At 39.2% G+C, this 22,679-nt stretch overlaps 1 protein-coding gene across 4 annotated transcripts in view; it reads left to right on the forward strand.

The window, feature by feature from the left end:
- The window catches only part of LOC143021067 (secreted frizzled-related protein 3-like), a 52,328-nt gene extending 34,921 nt beyond the window's left edge, over positions 1 to 17,407 (forward strand). For 3 of the 4 annotated variants that reach the window (XM_076178287.1, XM_076178285.1, XM_076178286.1), the window contains exons 3-10: positions 7,349 to 7,598; positions 9,965 to 10,003; positions 10,678 to 10,752; positions 11,531 to 11,602; positions 12,956 to 13,121; positions 14,057 to 14,162; positions 14,362 to 14,615; positions 15,688 to 17,407. In XM_076178287.1, the coding sequence (XP_076034402.1) occupies positions 7,349 to 7,598; positions 9,965 to 10,003; positions 10,678 to 10,752; positions 11,531 to 11,602; positions 12,956 to 13,121; positions 14,057 to 14,162; positions 14,362 to 14,615; positions 15,688 to 15,763 (1,038 nt within the window). In that variant the 3' untranslated portion in view covers positions 15,764 to 17,407. The remainder of the gene's footprint in view (positions 1 to 7,348; positions 7,599 to 9,964; positions 10,004 to 10,677; positions 10,753 to 11,530; positions 11,603 to 12,955; positions 13,122 to 14,056; positions 14,163 to 14,361; positions 14,616 to 15,687) is intronic. The other variant, XM_076178288.1, reaches the window with a different exon arrangement.
- The last annotated feature ends 5,272 nt before the right edge of the window (positions 17,408 to 22,679 follow it).

Consider the following 22,679-nt stretch of genomic DNA (forward strand, 5'->3'; position numbering starts at 1 on the left):
GGAGGAAGGAAAGGGAGTGGATAGGAGTGGAGTATGTGGGGATGGAATGGGTGGGAGTGGATTTTATGTCTTTGATTTTTTCGCTACCTACCTTGTGAGGGGGAAAAAGCCTTCGGTATATGCATGTAGTATTATTACTATTGTCATTTTCAATATTGATTTTACTATTATTAGTATCATTATTATTATTATTATTATTATTATTATTATTATTATTATTATTATTATTATTATTATTATTATTATTATTATTAATTATTATTATTATTATCATTATTATTATTATTATTGTTTTAATTATTATTACCATTATTATTTTTTAATTATTATTATCATCTTTGTTTTTTAATTATTATTATTATTATTATCATCATTATTATCATTATTATTGGGTATCAGCTGCATGTTATTGTGAGGTTAAAATCTGATCAGTAGCATGCAGCTGATACTTTAGGGTCTATACGGGGCGGGCGCCCCTACGGACCAGAGCTACACATTTTATCTTTGATAGAGGAAATCTCTATTCATAGAGAAATGATAATACTTTATTATACTACGACTGTCCCTCCGTTATGACGTCCCCCAACTCTTGATACTGTCTTCTACCACTTCTCTAAATATACATTCCCTTTTTCACCGAACCCTGTGGTAGGAGAGAAAGAATACTTCCACCGAATGTTCCCACTTGAATCGTAAAAAAGATACAAAAATGGGACGGGGATTGGACTAGGCACCCAAAGGGGACATTCCTAAAATAAACAAATAGATAAGTGAATAGATAAATAAAATAAAATCCGGGAGGAGTATTCTAACCAGAACCCTTAGATTCGGATATCTTAATGTGTGTGGATGTGGTACAGATGAGAGTAAAAGGGAAGAGATAGGCAGCATGTTTGTGAGAAGAAAGGGATATATTGGCATTGAGTGAAACTAAGTTGGAGGGATGAGTTTGATTTTGGGGGTGTAGTAGGGAGGGTGTCAGAAGTGAAAAGAGGACGAGGGAGAGAATGAGTGGCTATATTAGTAAGTGAAGAGATAGGTAAGGGTGGTGGAGTGGGAGAAGGTTTCTTCAAAGTTAACGTGGATGAAGGTGAAACTGGGAAGGGAGATGTGGGTTTTTGTAAGTGCATATGGGCTTGGTAGTGAGAAGAGTGTAGAGGAAATAGAGGCTTTTTGGATAGATTTAAATGAGTGGATAGAGGGTTTAGAGAAAAATTTCAATGTAATGGTACTGGGAGATCTCAATGCTAGGGTAGGAGATGAACCAATAGGCGAGTGATTGGGAAGTGTAGAGTGCCAGGAAAAATCGTAGTGGAGTGTTGATTGTGATGTGTCTAGAGAGTTGATGATAGCTAACACAGTGTTTAGGAAGACAGTCAAGCATAAGTACACATAGGAGAAGGTGGTGGATGGAAGGGTGGTAGATAGGGTTTTAATGGACTATATAGTGATAACCAGGAGAAGAATACAACCCATCTGTTCAATAGAAACATGTGCACCAGTTTTTTTTTATCGTTTTATTATTTTCCTTAAACTCCTTTGGCACAGTAAATCTCCTTCATGGTTATGGTGGTGAGCACCAATAGATTTAATTCAGCTAAAGGGGCTGATGTTTACTCTGGATATCATTGCAGCTTACGGCATGCGCTATTCATATGAAGGAAAGTCAAAGAAATTATATTCGAGATTATACGCAGTTTATCCTGATTAGCTTCCAAGGGTTTTCCTTCTGCTGAATAAAAACCGTTAACGTCATCAAATATGAATTCCGCCCAGCAGTTGGTGACGTTATTCAACAAGATATAATCTCCGAGACTAAATGATAACTGTAATGCTATCTTGAAAAAAAGAGAAGTACATTTCATATAATTACGTGTAGAACCGAAGGCCAGACCATGTCATGGTGACCTCTGTTCTGGATGAAAGATTGCGACAACAAAAGGAGCACGACATCCAGACGACAACGACGATGGCGACGACGACAAAAGCAGACAATGCCCGCTAGCCAAACACTACCAAGACAGGTTCTTGTGCTCCGGCCAGTCGGATGCACAGGGTAGAGGGAGGGCAAGCACGCCTTGCCTGTATATTCGCTGGCTTCAGTGTGTACAACAGAAGACAAAAGCACTGTCACCTTCTTTGAATACACCGTGTACAACGGACGTTGTAAAGGGTCAGCAACCCCAGACTACTCATGTAAAGAGAAATTACCCCACATGTTAGCTTGTAATGAGTAGCAAACCCAGAAATGAGTTTGTAAATATAAATCGCCCTAACGGTGACGACCATTTCCTCAAGTTTAGGTTCGGTTAAGCTTATTAAGATAAGCCACCTCAAATATTAGCTTGTAAAGATAATTAACCCTCAGGTATTCGGAGGTTGCGGATCTTTACAACGTCCTGTATACCTCATCTACAAATTTAAAAAAAAAATCAGTTTAACGGTAGGGAATCTAATGTATGGGTTACTATATGCTCACTGAATCTAAATGTATAAAATTATCATTATTATCTTTCTTAGAAAACATTTTTTTTTTATGCCTAAGGAGGCTGAAAGTATTCTCCGTTGTATTTTCTAAAATCCCATAAGAAAAAAAAATACTACACCAGGGTTCACTCCCATGTTTTGTCATATTAAGTAGTGTAGAAAACCTTCTTTGTAGGTTTTCTGTAGACAGAAATTTTTCCGTAACCATTTAACCGGTATGTCAATGTCCATATCCTTTTCTACCATAAACTTAAATGTAACTATCTGCACCCTTCAACATACAAAGTTTTTCTGTGAGTAATTTTTGAATATGCAAATGGCTACCTATTTCGTGAAATAGGGAGTCAAATGTTTAGAGTGTAAACGTTCTCAAAAATGATGAAGGTGGAAAAAGAAGTCACGGGTCTAGTTCCGAGTTACTGAGTTTATTCCTGACCGGTTTCGCTCTATGCTTCTTCAGAGGAACATTCCTCAAACATTCCTCTGAAGAAGCATAGAGCGAAACCGGTCAGGAATAAACTCAGTAACTCGGAACTAGACCCGTGACTTCTTTTTCCACCTTCATCAACTTGTCACAATGTACCAACAGTTCTCAAAAATCTATATATTTAAAAATAAGGCGGTTATGTTTATATAAAGGCATCCTAATTTGTAGAAAGGTAAATTGTGTTTTACGAAAAATATCTGAACACTTTAATCTTACTTCGCTTATTGTAAAATAATTTTTCTAGCAGAGGATATCAAATGCTGTCTCTTTTATTTTTAACCGAATAATTAGACTTCAGGAAATTGCAATTCACCAAGAAAAATTTGGTACAAAGAACAATTTGAAGTTAGCCGATATACAGAATGTCAACATTTTACTTGAAAGATAATCCCTAAAACTAATGTTATTTTTCCTGGCGTGATTATCAATATTCATATACGACAGCCTGACTTCATAACATTTTCATTAATAATTACGAGGTGAAAAGTAATAGGAAAAGGCACAATTTATCCCTTTGCCGTTGATTTTGAATAAACACGAAGCCTGAACAAGCATAAATAAACGTGCATTGTTTGCACGTCGGTACGATCTCAGAGCTGTATGACGTCATTTGTAGATGTATGTGTTAGCATTGTTATGGTGGCGGCTCACTATGCAAGCATGCTACTTGGTTTTGCTACTTTAAGTAGAAACGACTTCGATTACAATATTCTAGATTTTCGTAAGAACATTTGAACAATGTATCTAACATTCGTTGAGGTTTAACTTCTCTTAGTTCGTCATTCAGCTTCTTACTCTGAGACGCAAAAGTAATTTGACCTTTAGAAATTTGGGTAAATTTTTAGAAGTGCACACCTACGCGATATACCACTAGAAAATTAAACAAATTTGTAATTTTAGTACATCAACGTAATATACGTTATTCTTGCCGGAAATCAAAAACGGAAAAAGTTGCTAAAACTATAAACAAGCAAACGTAGTCGTTTCGACTGCTTGAAACGCCATCTTTGTTTTGGTAGATGCGGAGGTCGAATAATTAAAGTATGATAAATTCGTCTATTCTACCCTAACCTAACCTGCATTAAGTAATGCGGCACCTGTAATTCTAGAGGTCGTCAGGGTCGTCGTTGTCGCCTTTGACCTCCGAATCTATCAAAACAAAGATGATGTCTAAAGGAGTCGATGCGACGCATAAATAAAATAAATAAAAAGTGAAATAAATAACACAAAACGTTACTATAAGCAACGTTTTCTGTTATTTATTTCCGCCAAGAAAATGTTTATTACATTGTTGTATTATAATCTGCAAAAATAACATTTAATTTTTTATGATATATCGCGTAAGTGTGCACTTCTAAAACATTGAACTTTTAAAAACAAAATCTCGTAAATGAAGTCGTTTCTACTCAAACGAATTAGCAAAAGCAAGTAGCATGCTGGCAAGAAATGTCTAGTGTGTCTCCACCTTTAGTAAATATTTCATTGTTAATTTTTGTCAAAAATAGTCCACTTCACCTGAGACAAATAAGAAATATGAGTAATGTCACACCTGAGATTGCCTTCCTTACGAAAAAAAACATATGTAATAATAAATTGAGAAAAAATATATCAGAAGAAAAATTAACAAATAAGTAAATAAAGACGATAAGATGGTTAAAAAACAATGAAAAATATAATGTTAACAGAATACAAATATCTACCATATAGAACATATACAGTAATTAGATAATAATATAAAATAATGAAACAACGACGAGACATGAGAAACATACAGGGTGCTTCAACAAAACATAAAACAGGAAGTTTAAGAAGAATAGCGTACAAGAAAGACTGTAAAAGGTAAAAAGTAGATCAATAATATTTTTCAAATTTGAAACAATACTACGTTACTCTGGTCTATATAGGAGTGACCCCACACCCTAAAGTATAAATATTGAGCCCAATACCCCTGTATTTTTTAACGTACAATGAAAGATAAAAATATCTCCCAGTCTTGTCCGAAGACAGATTAAACATGGAGAAACATTGTGAGAATCGGCTGAAGACTGTTATCCGATTCTCATAATGTTTCGTCATGTTTCGTTTATCTTTGGACAAACCTGGAAATATATTTTTGTCTTTCACTATACATAATGGTTTCTGATCATTCAGACATCTGTGAGGCCCGGCATCACGTGGAGTCGACAAAGCTGACAGAGAACCGACGACATATTGCACTTACCTTCTATGGAGCGATTTCCAGCAAGGCGCTTGACATGTAGATGAAACGAAGCACGAAAACACCCGTCTTTATAATTCTTGTCACTACACAGCGCTTCACCACTAGCACACTAAATTCACTAAAAAAATAATTTTGGCACGAAACACTATTTACAAATAAAAACCAAAAGAAAATGCGACCCACGCACCACAAACACATATTTGTTTACATTGCGACTGAAATTCAAATGCTAACAATGCACGGAACATCAAGAATTCGAACATAAAAAAATACTGGAAAATAAGGAAAAATAGTCTTATGCTGTGTGGTAGGCGTACCCAAATTGATTGACGAGGTTAAGATAGGTTAGGTTAGGTTAGCCTCAGTTCTGAAAAAAGTAAACTATAAAAGAAAAAAGTAGTATCGGGAAAATAAAAGTTACCTGAAATAATTTGGCAATCCCAATAATAAAATATATATTCATCCTAGGAAATGTTAACTGTATCCAACCAAAACAATAACAACAAAATTATTCCAAGTACAATAGGAAAAGATTAACACCTAATCTGCCATTGGGCTAATTGATAATGATAATATTTTTCATCTCGAGTTTCTCTAGTTGGAAATCAGCAGCTTGCTTGACAGTAGACACGTAGACGAATACACAAACGTGTTCGTCCTTTTCATAGATGTCGCCAGTATCAAACCTTAGTCACATACAATGTTTAGCACAGCCTTAGATGTGACGAAATAAAATAATATTCTTTCAATATACAATGACAAACATTTATTTTTATGGCCGATGTTAAACTTTCGCTATAATAGCGGCAACTGTGCTCGTTTGTTTTTTATTTAATTTTCCGTTCTACATAGTGAAAAAGTACCAACAACATTGGACATTACATTTCCATATTTCCATAATTCAAGCAAATTGAACGTTAATTTCTATTATAATATATTTTGAATATTCTTATAAAAGAACTTAGAGTATCCACAAATGTGTATATACGATGATTACCACTTAGGGAAAGGAAACTCGAAATCCCCAAGCACTTTCGGGTTAGGTCGTCGTTACTTGCGGCGAAGGTCGAGGTGATGGCGGTTCGAATCCTGCCACCGGCGAAGGTGAACCAAGGGTATGGTTTATTAAATTCCACGCTATAAAGTCCTTTGAGAGGGGCACTGTCCTAGCCTTCCGATAGGAGGGAGTTTGTGACGTTAGAGGGGGTTTACATGGTCTAACGGTTCGTCGAACGCGGTTCGACAGACACGTGTTTAAAGTTCGACGAACCGTTAGACCCTCTTAAACCATATCATAATCATTATTATTATTATTATTATTATTATTATTATTATTATTATTATTATTATTATTATTATGATTATTATTAGTAGTACTATTATTATTATTATTATTAGTATTATTATTATTATCATTATTATGATTATTATTATTGTTATTATTATTAGTAGTAGGAGTAGTATCGTTATTATTATCATTATCATTATTATCGGTGCTACTATAGCTTGAGGTCTACCGCATTATAGCGTGAGGTCTACCTCCCGTTAGCACTATAGCGTGAGCATTTCCATACATTTATTTTAGCGATAAACACATATTTTGCACATATCCTAGGAATGACTTAAATAATTATTATTGTTGTTCTTGTTCTTGTACTTATTCTTGTTCTTGTTATTATTATTATTCTTTTCTGGAGAGAGTCGCCAGGCAAGTTTTGATTGCTGGAAGAGACCCACCAACTCTTTTAAGGTCTTGTTCACACTAGCGGTTTGAACCGATGCGGTTCAATTACAATGTAATTAAATGGAGGTGTTCACTCACAACCGCGCAGCTTTCCCTTGATTTTGCGGTAAGGCCACGGTTTCCGCGCGGCGCAAACCGCTGGTGTGAACTTGTCCTAAAGGTCATCGACGTAGGAGACATGAATACCTACTTCTCAGTTTTCAGGATATATATATATATATATATATATATATATATATATATATATATATATATATATATATATATATATATATATATATATATATATACACACACAGTCCCTGGATGTAGTCTTGGCGCAGAGCTGATTCCCAAAACCCATTTCCTTTATTGCTTAAGAAGACCCTTTCACGACGCCTCACAAAGGTATCACCTTCCTTCCCACTAGCCCCTCCGATGGACCCACTGCTCGGACCAGCTGTCCTTCTTCCTGTGTTCGATGTACGCGCCCATTTGCACCCTCGAGCTGGGCGTGGAGGCCGTGCCGCCCTGCCGCTCCGTGTGTCAGGCCGCCCGTACGGGATGCGAACCCCTCCTCAACCGGTTCAACATCTCTTGGCCAGATAACCTCGAGTGTGACGCTCTGCCCGTGTATGACCGCGGGATCTGCATCACCCCGGAGGCCGTCATCAATAATGGTGAGGGGTGAGACCGTGAACAGGGTCACTGGAAGGCGCCACTGGAATGCTGCTCTTGACTGATGGAATTGGGAGGTCCTCCCACGGTGGACATGTTTGAAATTTCCTTTTCGTTTTGTCTTGTTTTGTCTGAATTTATTTTTATCTCGTTTTATTTGATTTCGCTTTATTCAATTCTATTTTATTTTGTTTTATTTAGTATTATTTTGTTTTGTTTTAGCTTATTTTATCTTATTCTATTTCATTCTATTTACTTTATTTTCTATTTCATTTAATTTATTTAATTTATTCTATTTTGATTTATTTGATCTTATTTAATTTCATTTTATCTTATTCTATTTCATTTTATTTTATTTATAGTCTCATTAATAACTTTGTTATGGTCAACATCCTTGATCAGGTTCGGCACCGAGGTCCGAACTCCTCCCGCCGATCCACGTGTCCGTCTATTCACATACCTTCACCCCCCCCCAGCTTTCCGCATTTTGGTTTTCCTTCCTTCTGCTTTGCACGATTTCACATTCCATTTCTCTAAATGACAAAACCCTTACCACCGTCAACACCTGAAAAGTCTCACCTACTTCATTTGTCCTAATTTCAGAGTTCAGTGTGTGTGTGTATGTGTGTGTGTGTGTGTGTGTGTGTGTGTGTGTGTGTGTGTGTGTGTGTGTATTTACCTAGTTGTATTTCACGGGAAGGAGAGCTACGCTCGTGGTGTCCCGTCTCCATATCTCATTTTATCTAAACTATTTTAAATTCATGTATTGTTCTTGCACACACCACTTTTTCATCCAACTTGTTCCAACTGTCTATTACTCTGTGAGGAAAGCTGTTCTTTTTCAGATCTCTTCTATAGCTGTCCTTCTTGATTTTCTTTCCGTGTCCTCTTGTATTTCTATCATCCCATTTTATCAGATTCTCTCTATCAATAACTTCTATGCCTTTCATGATTCTGTAAATAGGTATCAAATCTCCTCTCTCTCTTCTTTGCTCTAATGTCTGTAGTTCAAGTTTTGCTAGTCTCTCTTCACATGATAGTTTTGAGAGTTTTGGTGCCAATTTTGTAATTGCTCTTTGTATTATTTAAAAAAAAAATTATACATTTTTTTGTACTTGGTGACCATACTGTTGCTGCATATTCCAATTTTGGTCTTATCAGAGTGGTTAGAATTTTCTTCACCATTTCTTCATCCAGGTATGCAAATGCCACTTTGATTGTTCTTATTAAATTATAAGTTTCTCCAAAAATCTTATTTATATGTTTCTCAGGTGACATATTATTCATAACAATGACTCCCAGGTCCTTCTCATTCTCTACTTTTTTTTATTCCTTCTTCTCCCAATTTATATGATCCTATTATTCTGTTTTTGCTTTTTCCAAATTCCATTATCCTACACTTTTTAGTGTTGAACTCCATCTCCCACTTCCTACTCCATTCCTGTACTTTGTTCAGATCATTCTGTAGTGACTCACAATCTTCATCCGTTTTCACTTTTTTCAACAGTTTTGCATCATCTGCAAAGAAGCTCATATAACTTTTAATTCCTTCATCCATATCATTAATATATATAGCAAACATTATTGGGGCCAGTACTGTTCCTTGTGGGACACCACTTATCACTTCATCCCATTCTGAGTGTTTATCTCTTATCACTACTCTCATTTTTCTTTCTTGCAAAAAGTTTTCCATCCATTTAAGCAGTTTGCCCTGTATTCCTCCTTCAGTTTCTAATTTCTTAAGCAACTTTTTGTGTGGTACTTTGTCAAAAGCTTTTTTTAAGTCTAGAAATGCACAATCAGCCCATCCATCTTTCTTGTATTATATCTATTAGCCTTGAATAGAAACATATTAAATTTGTAACGCATGATCGTCCTTGTCTGAATCCAAATTGCCTTGTATTTAGCACGTTGTTTTTTTCTAAATATTTTACCCATGTGTGTGTGTGTGTGTGTGTGTGTGTGTGTGTGTGTATTTGTGCATGTTTGTGTGTGGATATTTATCTAGTTGTATATACTTATTGTAATATACACGAAAAAAGTTATCCCGTCTCATTGTCTACATCGATCATCTTAGCTTTTAACTTAGTTTATGACTTTTATTAGAGTTTTTCCTTCTTCAGACTATTCCACAAATTGGCACATCTGTCCAGGAAACTATTTTTTATGTATTTCAAACATAAATCTTTTTCAGTTCTTTCCTCTGACTTCATGATGTAAGTCTGGTGCACATCAACACTTACATTTTTGTTTTGTATTTTTATTTTTTATTTTCTATTACCCAACTTGATAATTATTTTGGGCAGGAAGCCCAAGTAGATGTTCTCTATCGAAAATATATGTATGACATTAAACGTTATTCTTGCAGGAAGTACAACGTCGGAGGAACTCGACTCCGGGATTCTCGGTAAGAATAAACAGCAGTGAATACGGGAGGGTGTTGATTGAGAGAATTCCGAGAGAAGCAGAGGGAGTGATAGGTGAGGAACAGAGCGGCTGAGAATAAATGAGTTTCCAAAAAGCCAGCACCTGACAATCAATTACGCAATCGCCTATGGCTTCCATACCCGTCACCCTTCTAAATAAGGAACTCCCTGATTAACCTCTTCTGCCAAAGAGACGACCTTTACAGATTTTGTTCTGCCAGAACTCACCACCCCCACTCCCACGCAGTGGGAAGTGAGAAACCCCTGGTAGAGCAAAGGCCTGTTAGTTGCGTTTTTTTTTTTGGGGGGGGGGGGCGGCGATGTTAGGTCGCCTCCCCGCCTGGCCGGGACTGTCGTGAACCAACGCAACATAGCCCGCAGCGGGTCCCGGAAGCTCACGACCACCTGTTCATGAGTTCGACACGGTATTCACTGGACGCCCGAGGGGCCGTGGCAGTGGTGAAGAGGCGAGTACGGTTGTCCTCAACCCTGTCACCACAGTAATGCCTGACGATTAGCGATTCAAATAATCTGAGAGCGTGCCACTGTACTGAAGGCGTCACATTTTTTTGGTTTACTTCATTTTCCGTAGCTCTAATGACAGTATAAGTGCCGAAGCAAAAAATCGATAGTTTTCTTTTATTCTTTTTTTCAGAAAGCCTGGCCGCCCCTGGGACGAAATCTGAATCCAACGGTGAGGTTAGCATTAATGTGCTAGGAAATTCAGAAGGTAATTAAATGGGGTTTCTGGAGGTATGGTATGCAAGAACAGAATTCCTTCCCAACGAGTCCTTTCTCCGACGTCTAACCAACTGCACTAGATTAACCTAACCTAACCTAGCTTAACTATCTTCAACATGTATGAACACCCAAGTCACAATATCACGGAAAAGACCGGAATTGAAGCGGAACAGCCCAAGAGTTTTCAGAGTCGACGAAGAGACTATATTAGAAAGAATTCTGTGTTTGTGTATTATACTTAGATATAGAAGTGTACAAGAACATAATAGCATAAGCATGGAGAAGATTGCAAGGGACTATAAGGCCTACACTAGGCAGTTCCATGTCCCTTACCACCTAAAACCCCGGGACTCTTAATGAAATTACTTTTTAGTGTCTCCTCTGGATTAAATTTTCAACTGCAAAACGGCTCAATAAAAGCACAATTCATGAGTAAACAGAACATAGAAGTTTCTTGTAACGACCTAAATTTCCACACAACTATTATAATCAAAACTAGTTTTAATAGAGAGAAAGATAAGGAGAAAACCTCTCAGTTGCTAGACATCCATCAGAGGTTCTTCAGTGTCATTAAGCTAAAATACAAAGATCAAGAGGACTAAACAGAGGAAGGAGATGAGAGAAAAAACGCAACATTGAATACGAAAAGCTAGCTAATTTACGCTTGGTAGAAGTGCACATGTAACATATGAGTTTGGACATTTCATTTAAATTCTATGTTGTTTGCCTTCATTATCTTTTACTTACTTAGGTTTCCTTACCGACAGATGGGTCGTGCAAGTGCGGGAAGACGCCCCGGCTGCGACGCAAGCTCTACCTAGCACGCAACTTCCACTATGGTTGGTAGCAGAAAAAAATTGTACGCTCGCCTTCAGCAGCTTTCTATACCCAGTTATGCTCCACTACATATCACACTAAAGGGATTATTACACTGGACGTCCATGGGGTTCAACAGCGCCGACAGTTGAGAGTTCGTTGGAGTAAAAACGACTTCGGTTATAACATTTTATTTTTCAAATCTCCAAATATCAAATTATTTTTCCATCATACGAGTATAGATAGCAAAGCTGAATGATGAACTAAGAGATCGCAAATTTATACGAATTTTAGATATACTGTTGAAACGTTCATGGATAAGTCTAGATTTCTGTAAGCGAAGTCCTATTTTGGTTTTTCAAATGGAGGTTGGAGGTAAGATGTGGGAGGAAAAATAGCCCAGTGTGATAAACCCTTTAAAAAGGGTCAAACGTTTTGATCATCATATGGGTCAGTATCGCCAAGATATAGATGCTGTTTCGACATAAATGATCAAACTCCCTTTCCTTTGCACCCTGGGCATTTTACCCACCCCCACACGTGGGAGGTCCCTATCTATCCACAGACTCATGCTCTCCTAGAATGTTACCCCCCTACCAAGTGTAAAACTATTTATAAAGTAAGATATAGATAAATACATATGTAGGTTCATTCAACCCCCCTGGCAGCGACTCTAACTCCTCTTGTACTAACTGAAACACATAAACCCTTCACAGGCCAGCGTAATTGTATTCTGGGATTCCTCCGAATCTCAATCATTTCTACTCTCTTCATAATCACAAGACTCAATCTAGAAATCTCCGTTTCCTTGATGCCCTCCTTTTCATTCCCTTTTCAACTCCTAGAAGCTTCCTCTCCCCTTCCAGCCCCCATAATACAACCATTTCAGTGACCCATTCAGAAGCAAGAATACTACACGAATTACGTATTAAGGCGATGGCATACTAGGTTAGCATGGCACATGCTTTTGCTTCTTCATTTGAGTAGAAACGGCTTTGGTCACAATATTCTAGACTTCCGTGAGAACATCTCAACAATGTGTCTAACATTGGTATAGGTTTAACGTCTCATCGTCATTCAGCCTGCCATCCTATGACGCAAGAGTAATTTGACATTTGGAAATCTGAAAAACAAAATATTGTAACCGAAGTCGTTTCCACTCAAACAAAGTACCAAAAGCATGTAGCGAGAAAAGCCTAGTGTGCCGCCGCCTTTAACCTCATGCCTGCGTGTCCCTTCCTGGACTTTAATCTGGGTAGCGTTATACGATCTCATTCACGATAGGACCCCGCCCACCGCTCAAAGGGACGAATGGGTCAAAGACCTGTTTCTGACGCCACTTCCCTCAAGTCCCTTTCCTTCTTCCCCTTCTCCAGTGTTCCGGGCGGAGGTGCAGCGAGTGGTCACCTTCGGGTCGCTGACAGTGACCAACGTAACGGTGCGGGACGTCCTTCGGAGCCGCGGGGTGGTCCTCGTGCCCGGCGAGGAGGCGCACCTCTGGACCAACAGCTCCTGCGCTTGCCCGCCTCTTAACATATCCACGTGAGTAGAAAACACATTGAATCCTCATTTATTAAACACTTACCTAACATTAAGACTTCCAAAGGCCAATGATCGCCAGATTCTATTACTCAGCTAGAGGTCAATAAATTAATCTCCAAAGCTACTGGTTCTGAACTTAATACATGTCAATCATATGTCCAACCTCGTTCCCCAATGTATCTCCTAACTTTGTATATATTCTTGTTCTCCATTTACTGTACCAATCTGCTGAAGAAGACCATAGTGGTTGAAATATACGGATATCTCTGTACTTCTCGTACTTTTCTCCGATATTGGGTAACAGTTTTATCATATCAACGTAAGATGGATGGGGAGGGCTTTACTTCCTCGTGTATCTTTACGTTTCCTTGTCTATTTATCTATTCCATCTGTGTGTTCCTTTATTCATCACTTTACACCCGGCCTTGTAGTAGACCTGTAGGTCTTCTGGTTATCCACTGTGAATCACTTTCCTATATAATATATATACATATATTTATGCCCTTAACATTTCTCCCTGAGCAACCCTTTCTAGTCTTCCACGCCTTCTCCCCATCGCCAACATCCCAATTCCCTTTCCCAGATGTCAACAGTCCTTTGTTCTCGTGTCATCACTGATCTACTGTTTCTTCGATCCCCAACGCCCCCACCCCCACCCCACTCACACGCACTGATGTCCTCTGTTTCCAATTCAGTCATATAATGTACGTTGGTGGCCTAATCGGAAGTGTGCTGGCTTCACACTCCCTTAGCTGTTGGTTCGATTCCCGATTCTCAACAGTGACCGTTACCTGTCCCAACAGTTCCTAAAGTGGATAATAGGGCAAGGGCGACGGCTTCGGCCGCAGGTGCTCAGCGCCTATTTTCGTAGGCTTCTATCCTTCTTCCTCTAAACTTGCCTTCCTAACGTCTCCATCTCCCTCCCTCCACCGCAGTGAGTACCTTCTGCTGGGATGGGAAGATTTGGCCAACGTGCGGCTCCTGTATGTAGAGGGAAGTCTGGCTCTCCCCTACGATAAAGATCACTTCAAGAAGATTCGGGTGAGTACCTATGAGCATTCCTATATATACATATACAGCGTGTGTGTGTGTGTGCGTGAAGTATTGGTCAATCTGAATAAAGTACTCCAACACTTCCCCCGGCACATTACCTCAATCTGTAGCAGACTACCCACCCTTGTCTATTGAGCCTCTGCCACCGGGCAAATTGTCCTCACCTCTCGTTCGTCTTGCCTTGCAGCGGTGGGAGCGGCAGGCCCGAGCGATGCGCGCCGAGGCGGGAGGCGATGGAGGAAACCACGAAGTCCGCTCGGTCGCCAACGAAGCCCTCGCGTCGTCGCCGCGGCCCCCGCCAATGTCCCGCCGCCCCGGTCGGGGGAGGAAAGGGGGCAGAGGCAGAGGCAGGGGCAAAGGCAAGGGCAAGAAGGCAAGGAACAGGAAGAAGGACAAGAGAAAACCAAGACGGGACCGGGCAGACAAGAGGCGCCGCGGGAGGTAAGTTCTTGCAGGAACTTGAAGCGTTGGGCGACGTGGCAGTTGTAGAGTTCACGGAAAAAGGTTTTCTCAAAGGATCCCTGACTTTTGGATCCTTTCCCCCCATTCCAGAACCTAACCTAATCTTCTCTGAGATTCTGTCAAAAATCATCATGGCTTGGAACAACGTCGAAATATCGCGAAGGGGAAGATGTGACGACAATCAGCGTACAGTGGGAAGGGATCCGAAATCGGGGAAGGGACCCACTGAAGAAGATTTCTATTTTTCCCGGGAAAGGAGGTTGCAAGGACGTTAATCTCTTTGGACTGTGCCATCCTTTACGTGTTATATTGTGGCTCATGTTAGACAAATCTATTCGACTGAATGGTTGTCACTGTTGCGAACGGGTTTACCTTACTTAAGGCGTGATCACACTGGGTTATTTGTCCTCCAACTGTTGGAGCCGATTTGCAGCCCGCAGCTTACGGGAAGAAATTCGATATACTGGAGGAAAGTAATTTTCCTCCAGCATATCAAATGACATCCTATGTATTTTTGTTGAGAAAACAAAATGGTTTGCCAAAGTGATTTTACGGCAGAAAAAGTTCTGGGGCTGGGGGGTACCGCCGATTAATCGGAGGTCGGAGGAAAAATAGCTCAGTGTGATAACTCATTTAGACTTATCCTTCGGCAGGGTGAGGCCCTCTATAGATTTTATTCTAGCTAATAAAAACTCACCCCATCCTCACGCAGTAAGTGGGAAACCCCTGGTAGAGCAAAGCAGACATTTGCGGCGAGCCGCTGAGTTTTTTAGACCGGACGATTTTATTCCTGGATGTTGTAAAGATCCGCAAGCCCAGAGTAGCTGAAGGTTATCTTTACAAACTAATATTTGGAGTGGCTTATCTTAACTTAACCTAACTTAACCTCATTTCTTGGGTTACTTTTCACAAGATAATATGTAGGGTAGCTAATCTTTACACGGATACTATGGGGTTGTTGATCTTCACAACGTACCAGTACTCTATGTTGTATGTTACGATAATATACATTGAATGCCTCCAGCTCAAATTTTGAAATTTCCCCTTGTAGAAAACGGAAGCAGCGGGGGCGCCGCCGCCGAGGCAACTCCACCAACACCATCAGTTCCCCGCCAGAGCTCCATTAGCCCCAACCGACGTGACGTCACCGCCTCCACGCCGTCAGCAACTCAGTCAGCCCACCCCAGCCGGTACTGAAAAGCCTAGCCCAATATTGCACCACAGATCAGAGCCGAACAATGAGAAACCCACTTTACCACAAAGCCCGCACTGTCGTTCCACGGCACAGCCATGAACAGAATATATGAAAAATATATATCACTTGCTTAGCAACGGAAATTATATTTGCTTAGTCGAATCCGCGGTGGCCTTTTGCCTGTGACTTTGCGACCTGAGCTGGACGTGGGTCGCACGCCGCTCGCCCGTCAATCGACAGCAACAGCCCGTTAACCAGTTCGTCCGTCTTCAGTCAACGGAGGGATGCACGACACTAGCAGGCCACGAACTATTGCAGACACCCGAACATGTTCCATGATGTAACAGAGCTATGCAAAATATAGCTCTACTTATCGATGAGGTATCCGCAATAGTTCATTGGCAGAAGGCCCAGACTACGCTTCCACCTCTCCAGGGCCCGTTGCGAGGTAAAGGAGAGTAGGAAGGACGTACGTCAGTGGTCTCGTAACTGTAGCTCGTGGGCACCATGGCGCCCTCAGAACTCTGTTGTGGTACCCATAAGGGTTGACCAGAGAGAGAGATTTTCATATCAACTAGTGTTTATCTGAGAAAACCTACGTACATTACATTTTTTAGGGGGGGGGAGGTAGGCACCCACCATCGTATTTACAACATGGGAAGTGGTCCGCAGCCTACAAGTCTGGAAACCACTGGCTTACATAGTACAAGAGGCAGCTAAGGGGAGGAGGGGGACAGGAGACTGAAACACAGGAAGACCAAGACACTGAGGGATCAATGATAGTGTAACTATCTCACCAACCCAAGCAAGTCTTATGTTCTTATGATTTTTACTTCCAAAACATTGTTCACAATGCATCATACCCCTTGAGCACAATGACACCCTTTGAATGATATATATAAAGTACTGTCTGATGATATTAATGAGCTCAAGGGCTTCACAAAATTGAAAGGGTTGATAAGTCATCCACACATTCAGAGATCAAGCCACCAAAGTCTGCAAGAGCAATATGGCAAATGTTGGCATAGTTTTACAAGCCATGGAAGAAGCTGGATGAGGTTTCACACAGCAAGTGGATTTCTGGTGCCCAATGGTGGTGATGAGTTGATGTACACAGCCTACCTGTCCCCATTATGCCTCAATATTATGCACCCCTGCCTTTATCTAGAGATCCCTCCAGCCACTGTTCCATTCTTTGCCACCCTATCACTCCCTTCTCTAACTAGCCACCCACCAGACTCACCCTCCTATGGCATCGAGGTTGGACCTGCCTAAATAAAGTCTCCACTGAGGGGCTCCTTTGACGCACCAAGAGGAAGCAAGTGCCCTTATGTCATATCCTTGCCTACTGAACATCTCCCAATGCCCCACTGTAGCGAGCAAAGGGGGTAAAACACATTCCTGCCTAAAATGTCCGCCGCTTTTTCAGAAGCATTGCCCTGAGGAACCAGTGAACACATAAGGAACCTTGGCATCAGCATCTGTAAAAAAAAAAAAAAAATGTGATCGGTTTCTGCTGGATATGGTAATTTCATATTTTCATGTTCATTTAATCATTAAATAATCTGTAATCTGATCTTGATCTTTACTTATCCAACATGTGGGAATAAATAATTACAATAAGTTGTAATGGAATACAATGGGAAAACACACCAGTACTAACTGAACTTTCTGGCCAGACATTTTTCATCCTAGTTTCAGCAAGAGCACAATTTTCTTTTACATGGACATCAATTCAAAGGATTACAAAGGTGGAGCATGCCGACAGGAGATCTTTTGGTCCATATCTAGGTCGGATGCAAAAAAAAATCATAATAATAATAAATTAATAAGTAAAAACTATAATAATGTAAATAACAAATAAAATAAATAAATGCATAGGTATAGTTAAATAATAAACAAACAGGTAAATAGTAAATAATAATAAATTGACATAATCTAACAATAAATGAGAATCAGACAAATGATAACAAAACAAAAACAATATAAAATAAATTATAATCATTACAGTACCTTGCTTAGGTGTTTATCAAGTTTCATCACAGACATCAATTACAGAATACTGTAATGTATACTTAGGATGACAGACTGAATGTTAAAATTAAATTTTGAAGTTGTTGGTTTCAAACTTGTTTTGGAGAAGTGTTTGTTATGATACTGAGTTGCTGTTTTGATTACAATTTTTGTTTCCTTGGGTTGATCCAACTGCTTCAAAGGTGGAGTGTTTCTTTTGGAAATAAACTACGTTCATATTAGTATATGATATATCAATTTATTTCTTTACACATTTACAAAACATGGAATTTCAATGTTACAAAAAAGAATGCAGGATCAATTACAATAATAGTTAAAAGTAATCATAAAAAAGTATAAATGATAACACCCACAATCATGCTCTGATGGAAGTTACATCAGATTTTTAATAGAATGCACTATAAATAAAGCAAATAGTAATGCTTATCATGATGACGATAATAAATGTCAAAAGCAAGACAATTACCTTTGAAAAAATAAAAAAATAATAATTACCATCTACTATTGGAAAAATGAATATGTACATATTTATAATGCATACATTTCACAACAAAACAATACATGAGTTATTCTTTAAGAAATGGTAGTTGTCATACACAAAAAATACTTTCTAAAGTATATAAACAGAGGTATCCCCCAAAATTATAAACACTTTTTCAGTACTGGGCTTTTATACCCTCTACTATCTCCATGATTATAATGATTATAGTCAGTTCCTATGGGAATGGGAAGCAAGAACATACATATAGTGGGGGAACTGATGGTGCGGTGGTGATTTATACATGATGTTACAGTTAGGCAAGGAAAGATGTTTTAAATTTGTGTCTAGCGCCAAATTATTTGTTACAAAGTGTGAATAGATGGGTGCGGATGAAATCCTATATTTATCCTTAAACTAATTCTTCTGGTTACTCTGCCAGACTAACAAGGCAATAAGGAGGTTGGCCCCAGCCTTCCTTTCCCTTGCTCTGGATGCTATCCTCAAAACTGTAAATATAGTAAAGGCTACTTCCAAGAGGGTAAAAAAGCTAATAGATGTATAAACAATGAGCATATTAGGAAGTTCCTTCATTTTTGGAAATCTTATCCTTTGGCATTCTTTAGAGCTTACTGTTATTATGCAAAAATAGGAAATCAAAATAAGTTAGTTGCAGTTTGTCACACTATACTGTGAAGAGTCCCCACTTCAGTCTTGATCCCTAGGGGATACCTTTGGGCTGAGGGTGTTCTCTGCTGCCATATGGTAGGCATGGTCTGCCTTCACCCAGACACACACTAGCATGTCTGATGGATGAATACAAGGCTTCTGTGTAAGGGTAGTGTGACTGTAGTGAAAAGGTACTGGATTGGCTTTGTGTTCACTATCTAAGAAAATTCTGATAAGGTAACATACATAAAATTGCATATGAAGCGTTACTACTAGCACCCATTTTTATCTGCCTTGGGATTCAAATATAGGTCTCTCAAGTATGAAGAGAAAGTGTTCTCCTTGAGACATAAGGGACTCCTATGAAACTTAAGAGAAAATAACCATAACAAATCTTTTCCTGTATTACAATAAACATAAGATGCCAGCATTGGCAAGCAAATTCTACTGAAATGACAAAAATAGGCTCTACAAAGATTTCTACCATGAAATAAAGCTAAACAAGGTGAAAGTTTTACAGTTCCATGATTTCCAAGTACCTTAATTAGCTCCTTTACTACAACTAAAATGAAACTAAACCTCCATAGGCATTTCCATCAGAGAATATACTGCAAGGGAAGAGATAAAAGACAAGACTTCAGGCTCCGTACTTTCCAAAGTAACTTCTACATCATTACATCCTGTAACTATGAACTCTACTAATATGTGCAATCAATCCTCTTGCTGTCCATAAGTTTTAGTCTTAAAATAAATGACTTGAAACAACAATTGCCATTGACCTGTGGCCTCAGATCTCTTTTACAGGCAAATTCCAGTCCCAATCACTTCCATTACTTGATAAAAAACAACAACAACTCATAACTAACTGCAATATCTGCTGCAAAACCTGACGAGTGATTATTAAGTAGACTACCAAAATATGGAAACCATGTTATTTCTTCATTTATATATGTATATATATATATATATATATACATATATATATATATATACATATATATATATAACACTATACAAATCTAGCAACTAAATTCATGAATGAACATCCATTGTACTGTTCTTTAGTATCAGGGACTGCATGTAGTAGTAACTGGTGGAATAGATGTGAAGGGGAGTTACTGAGTTAAGAAAGCCTGGGTGGAATAAAGTGTAATGACTAATAGATATTTGGGAATAGATACAATAGTAGGTTGTATGAAGAAGTGACTGTGCCCAAAGTGTTGTATGGAATAGAAAGAGAATGTAAGAAATACTGAAAGGAATAGATTCAAGTTTTTGAGATTAGGTGTTTGAGAATATGATATGTATTTCATGAATGGAAGAACTGTGGAGATGAAGCAAGAACTGGATTTGGAAGAAGTTGTCTGATATGGTGGGTTTGTGTTGAAATAGTCTGAGCATTTGGAAAGAAATAAACATGGATGGAATCAGGGGTAGACACCTGCCAGTCAGGGGTTTTACAAGTTCTGCATCAGAGAATCATCTATCTGCCATCATCTTCAAAGCCCATCAACACACTTACTTATATCTGGAGGGGATGGCACTGTCTTCAGATCAGGACCAAGATCTCTATCAACCTCAAATTGTAATTACTCCACCCTTCTAGTGAATAAGGTGAGCTGTGTTTTATTAGTGCCAGGTTGTTTCTATGTCATTAGCACTTATGAGGAAAAGGTAGACAAATGTCACTGGGATGTAAACCTCCTAAACTCCCAAAGCCAACAGAGATGAGAGACCAAAGACAACATCCAGACTTAGATAAGGGTGTTGTTAGGAGTTGAGTATGAGTAGTAGGAAGAAGTTTCTCTTTAGTGTCCATTTCGGAGGATCACCACACACAGGCTCAAGTTACTGGGCCCATAGCAGTATCATTAATAATTAATAATCATAGCCTCAACTTTCACAGACTGGAACCCCACAGCCCCATAACAGCCAATATGGGTCATTGGTCCTTTTTGGACTATTCTTTGTAAGATATAGTGTTGTTCTTTTTCATGTCACTGGATAACATGCGAAGTTATAGGGTGGAAGGGGAGTGAGAGAAGAACGAGAGGGAACAGTTGGAGTGGGGAGGAAGGAAGAAATGGGGAAGGAGGAGGAGGAGGAGGAGAAAAAGGGAAGTAGTTCTCCATTGTCAGCCCATTGGTGCTCCACCTCCAGATGGATGTAACAGTGTTGATAAGTTTTGATGATGGGCAGTAAAAAGACAATTCTTCCTGGACCATACCAGGTACCTATGAGTGGTTCATAACACTGCTAGATTTCTATAGATACAATTATTTCAATTATTCATTGCATCATTTGATGCAATGAATAATTGAAATAATTGAGCACCAGGAGGTGCTCAGGTGCTCAGAAATAATTGAGCACCAGGAGGTGCTCAGATGAGAGGGAGGGTGGGAGGGGTGTGGAGTGTATTTAGGGATGAAATGGGTAGGAGTGTTTTTATGCCTTTCCCTTTTTGGCTACCTCCCTTGGAAGGGGGAAAAAGCCTTGGTATATGTATGTATGTATGTATTCATTGCATCAAGTCTCACTGACCAGAGACCAGTGGCCCCACAACAAACTCAATCATAGATCCCTCTGTAAAGAAACAATGGACTACTATTGGTTTTGTGCGAGTATAAGGCTGTTTAATAGTAACTATTGCCTCAAATTTCATTAACTGGAAACCCACTGCCCCACAGTAGTTACCAGGCCTTCCTAAGGGCTTCTTTGGGAAGAAACTCTGGACTGTTGTCTGTTTCTATGACATCCATAGGTAGGAAGATGAGGAGAGGATCATTCACTAGTTATCAGCTCTCCTTATGTAAGAAAATGAACAAGTGGATAACTAAATAAATAAAACAAAATGGAATAAAGATAAATGAACCTGGTAGAGAGTCTGGGCCCAGTGAGATGAGATGAGGGTGTTGTTGGAATCTGATGATGAATGGCTGGGAGATAATTCTCTCCGACATCTGTCACACAGTGACATCATGTGCAGGATTCCACTACTGGTTCCTGGAGGGTTGTTTCTATGTTACTGGTTAATAGGAGGAAGAGGAGATATCACTTTATTTGCTCTCCTTGTGGTAAGTGACAAAATTGTGGAAGCTGATATATGTACCTATTCTGTAAACCTTATGCAGCCTCTCAGGGATGCACTTTAGGGTGGAAATGACAGCACTGATAGGATTGGGGACAGGCAGCAGGATGAGAATTCCCTCGGATGTTCACCCAAGTTATCAACACACACAGATGCCCAGTGTAACAATCTCACATGTATGAATAATATACTGTACATTCCTCTTTTTCTACACTCCTGCATTAGTATGACAAATTTAAGGAAACCTAATTAACAGTTACAAAAATGCATAAACTTTAAATTTCAACACATATCCATTGAAAACACTATATATTATGGCAAATCTTTACCCTTAAACTTTACATTTTGATAAGTAAATGAGCTACACTGCGTCCTACAATGTATGAATCATTGGAATGGATTAGCTCACTGATGTAAATGTGCTTATGCATCGAGGGATGAGGATACTAGGTCTTACCATATATTATAGTAATGACATGTTCACAGACCCTAAAAGGGATGGAGGGACTACATCCCTTCCTGGATTTTGGTCACAGGAGAGGGAGGTAACCTAGGAAATCATCCCAGGGGAAAATGATT

Source organism: Oratosquilla oratoria, chromosome 41 (genome assembly GCF_046742065.1).
Source record: "Oratosquilla oratoria isolate Oo_2021 chromosome 41, ASM4674206v1, whole genome shotgun sequence".
Lineage (NCBI taxonomy): Eukaryota > Metazoa > Arthropoda > Malacostraca > Stomatopoda > Squillidae > Oratosquilla > Oratosquilla oratoria.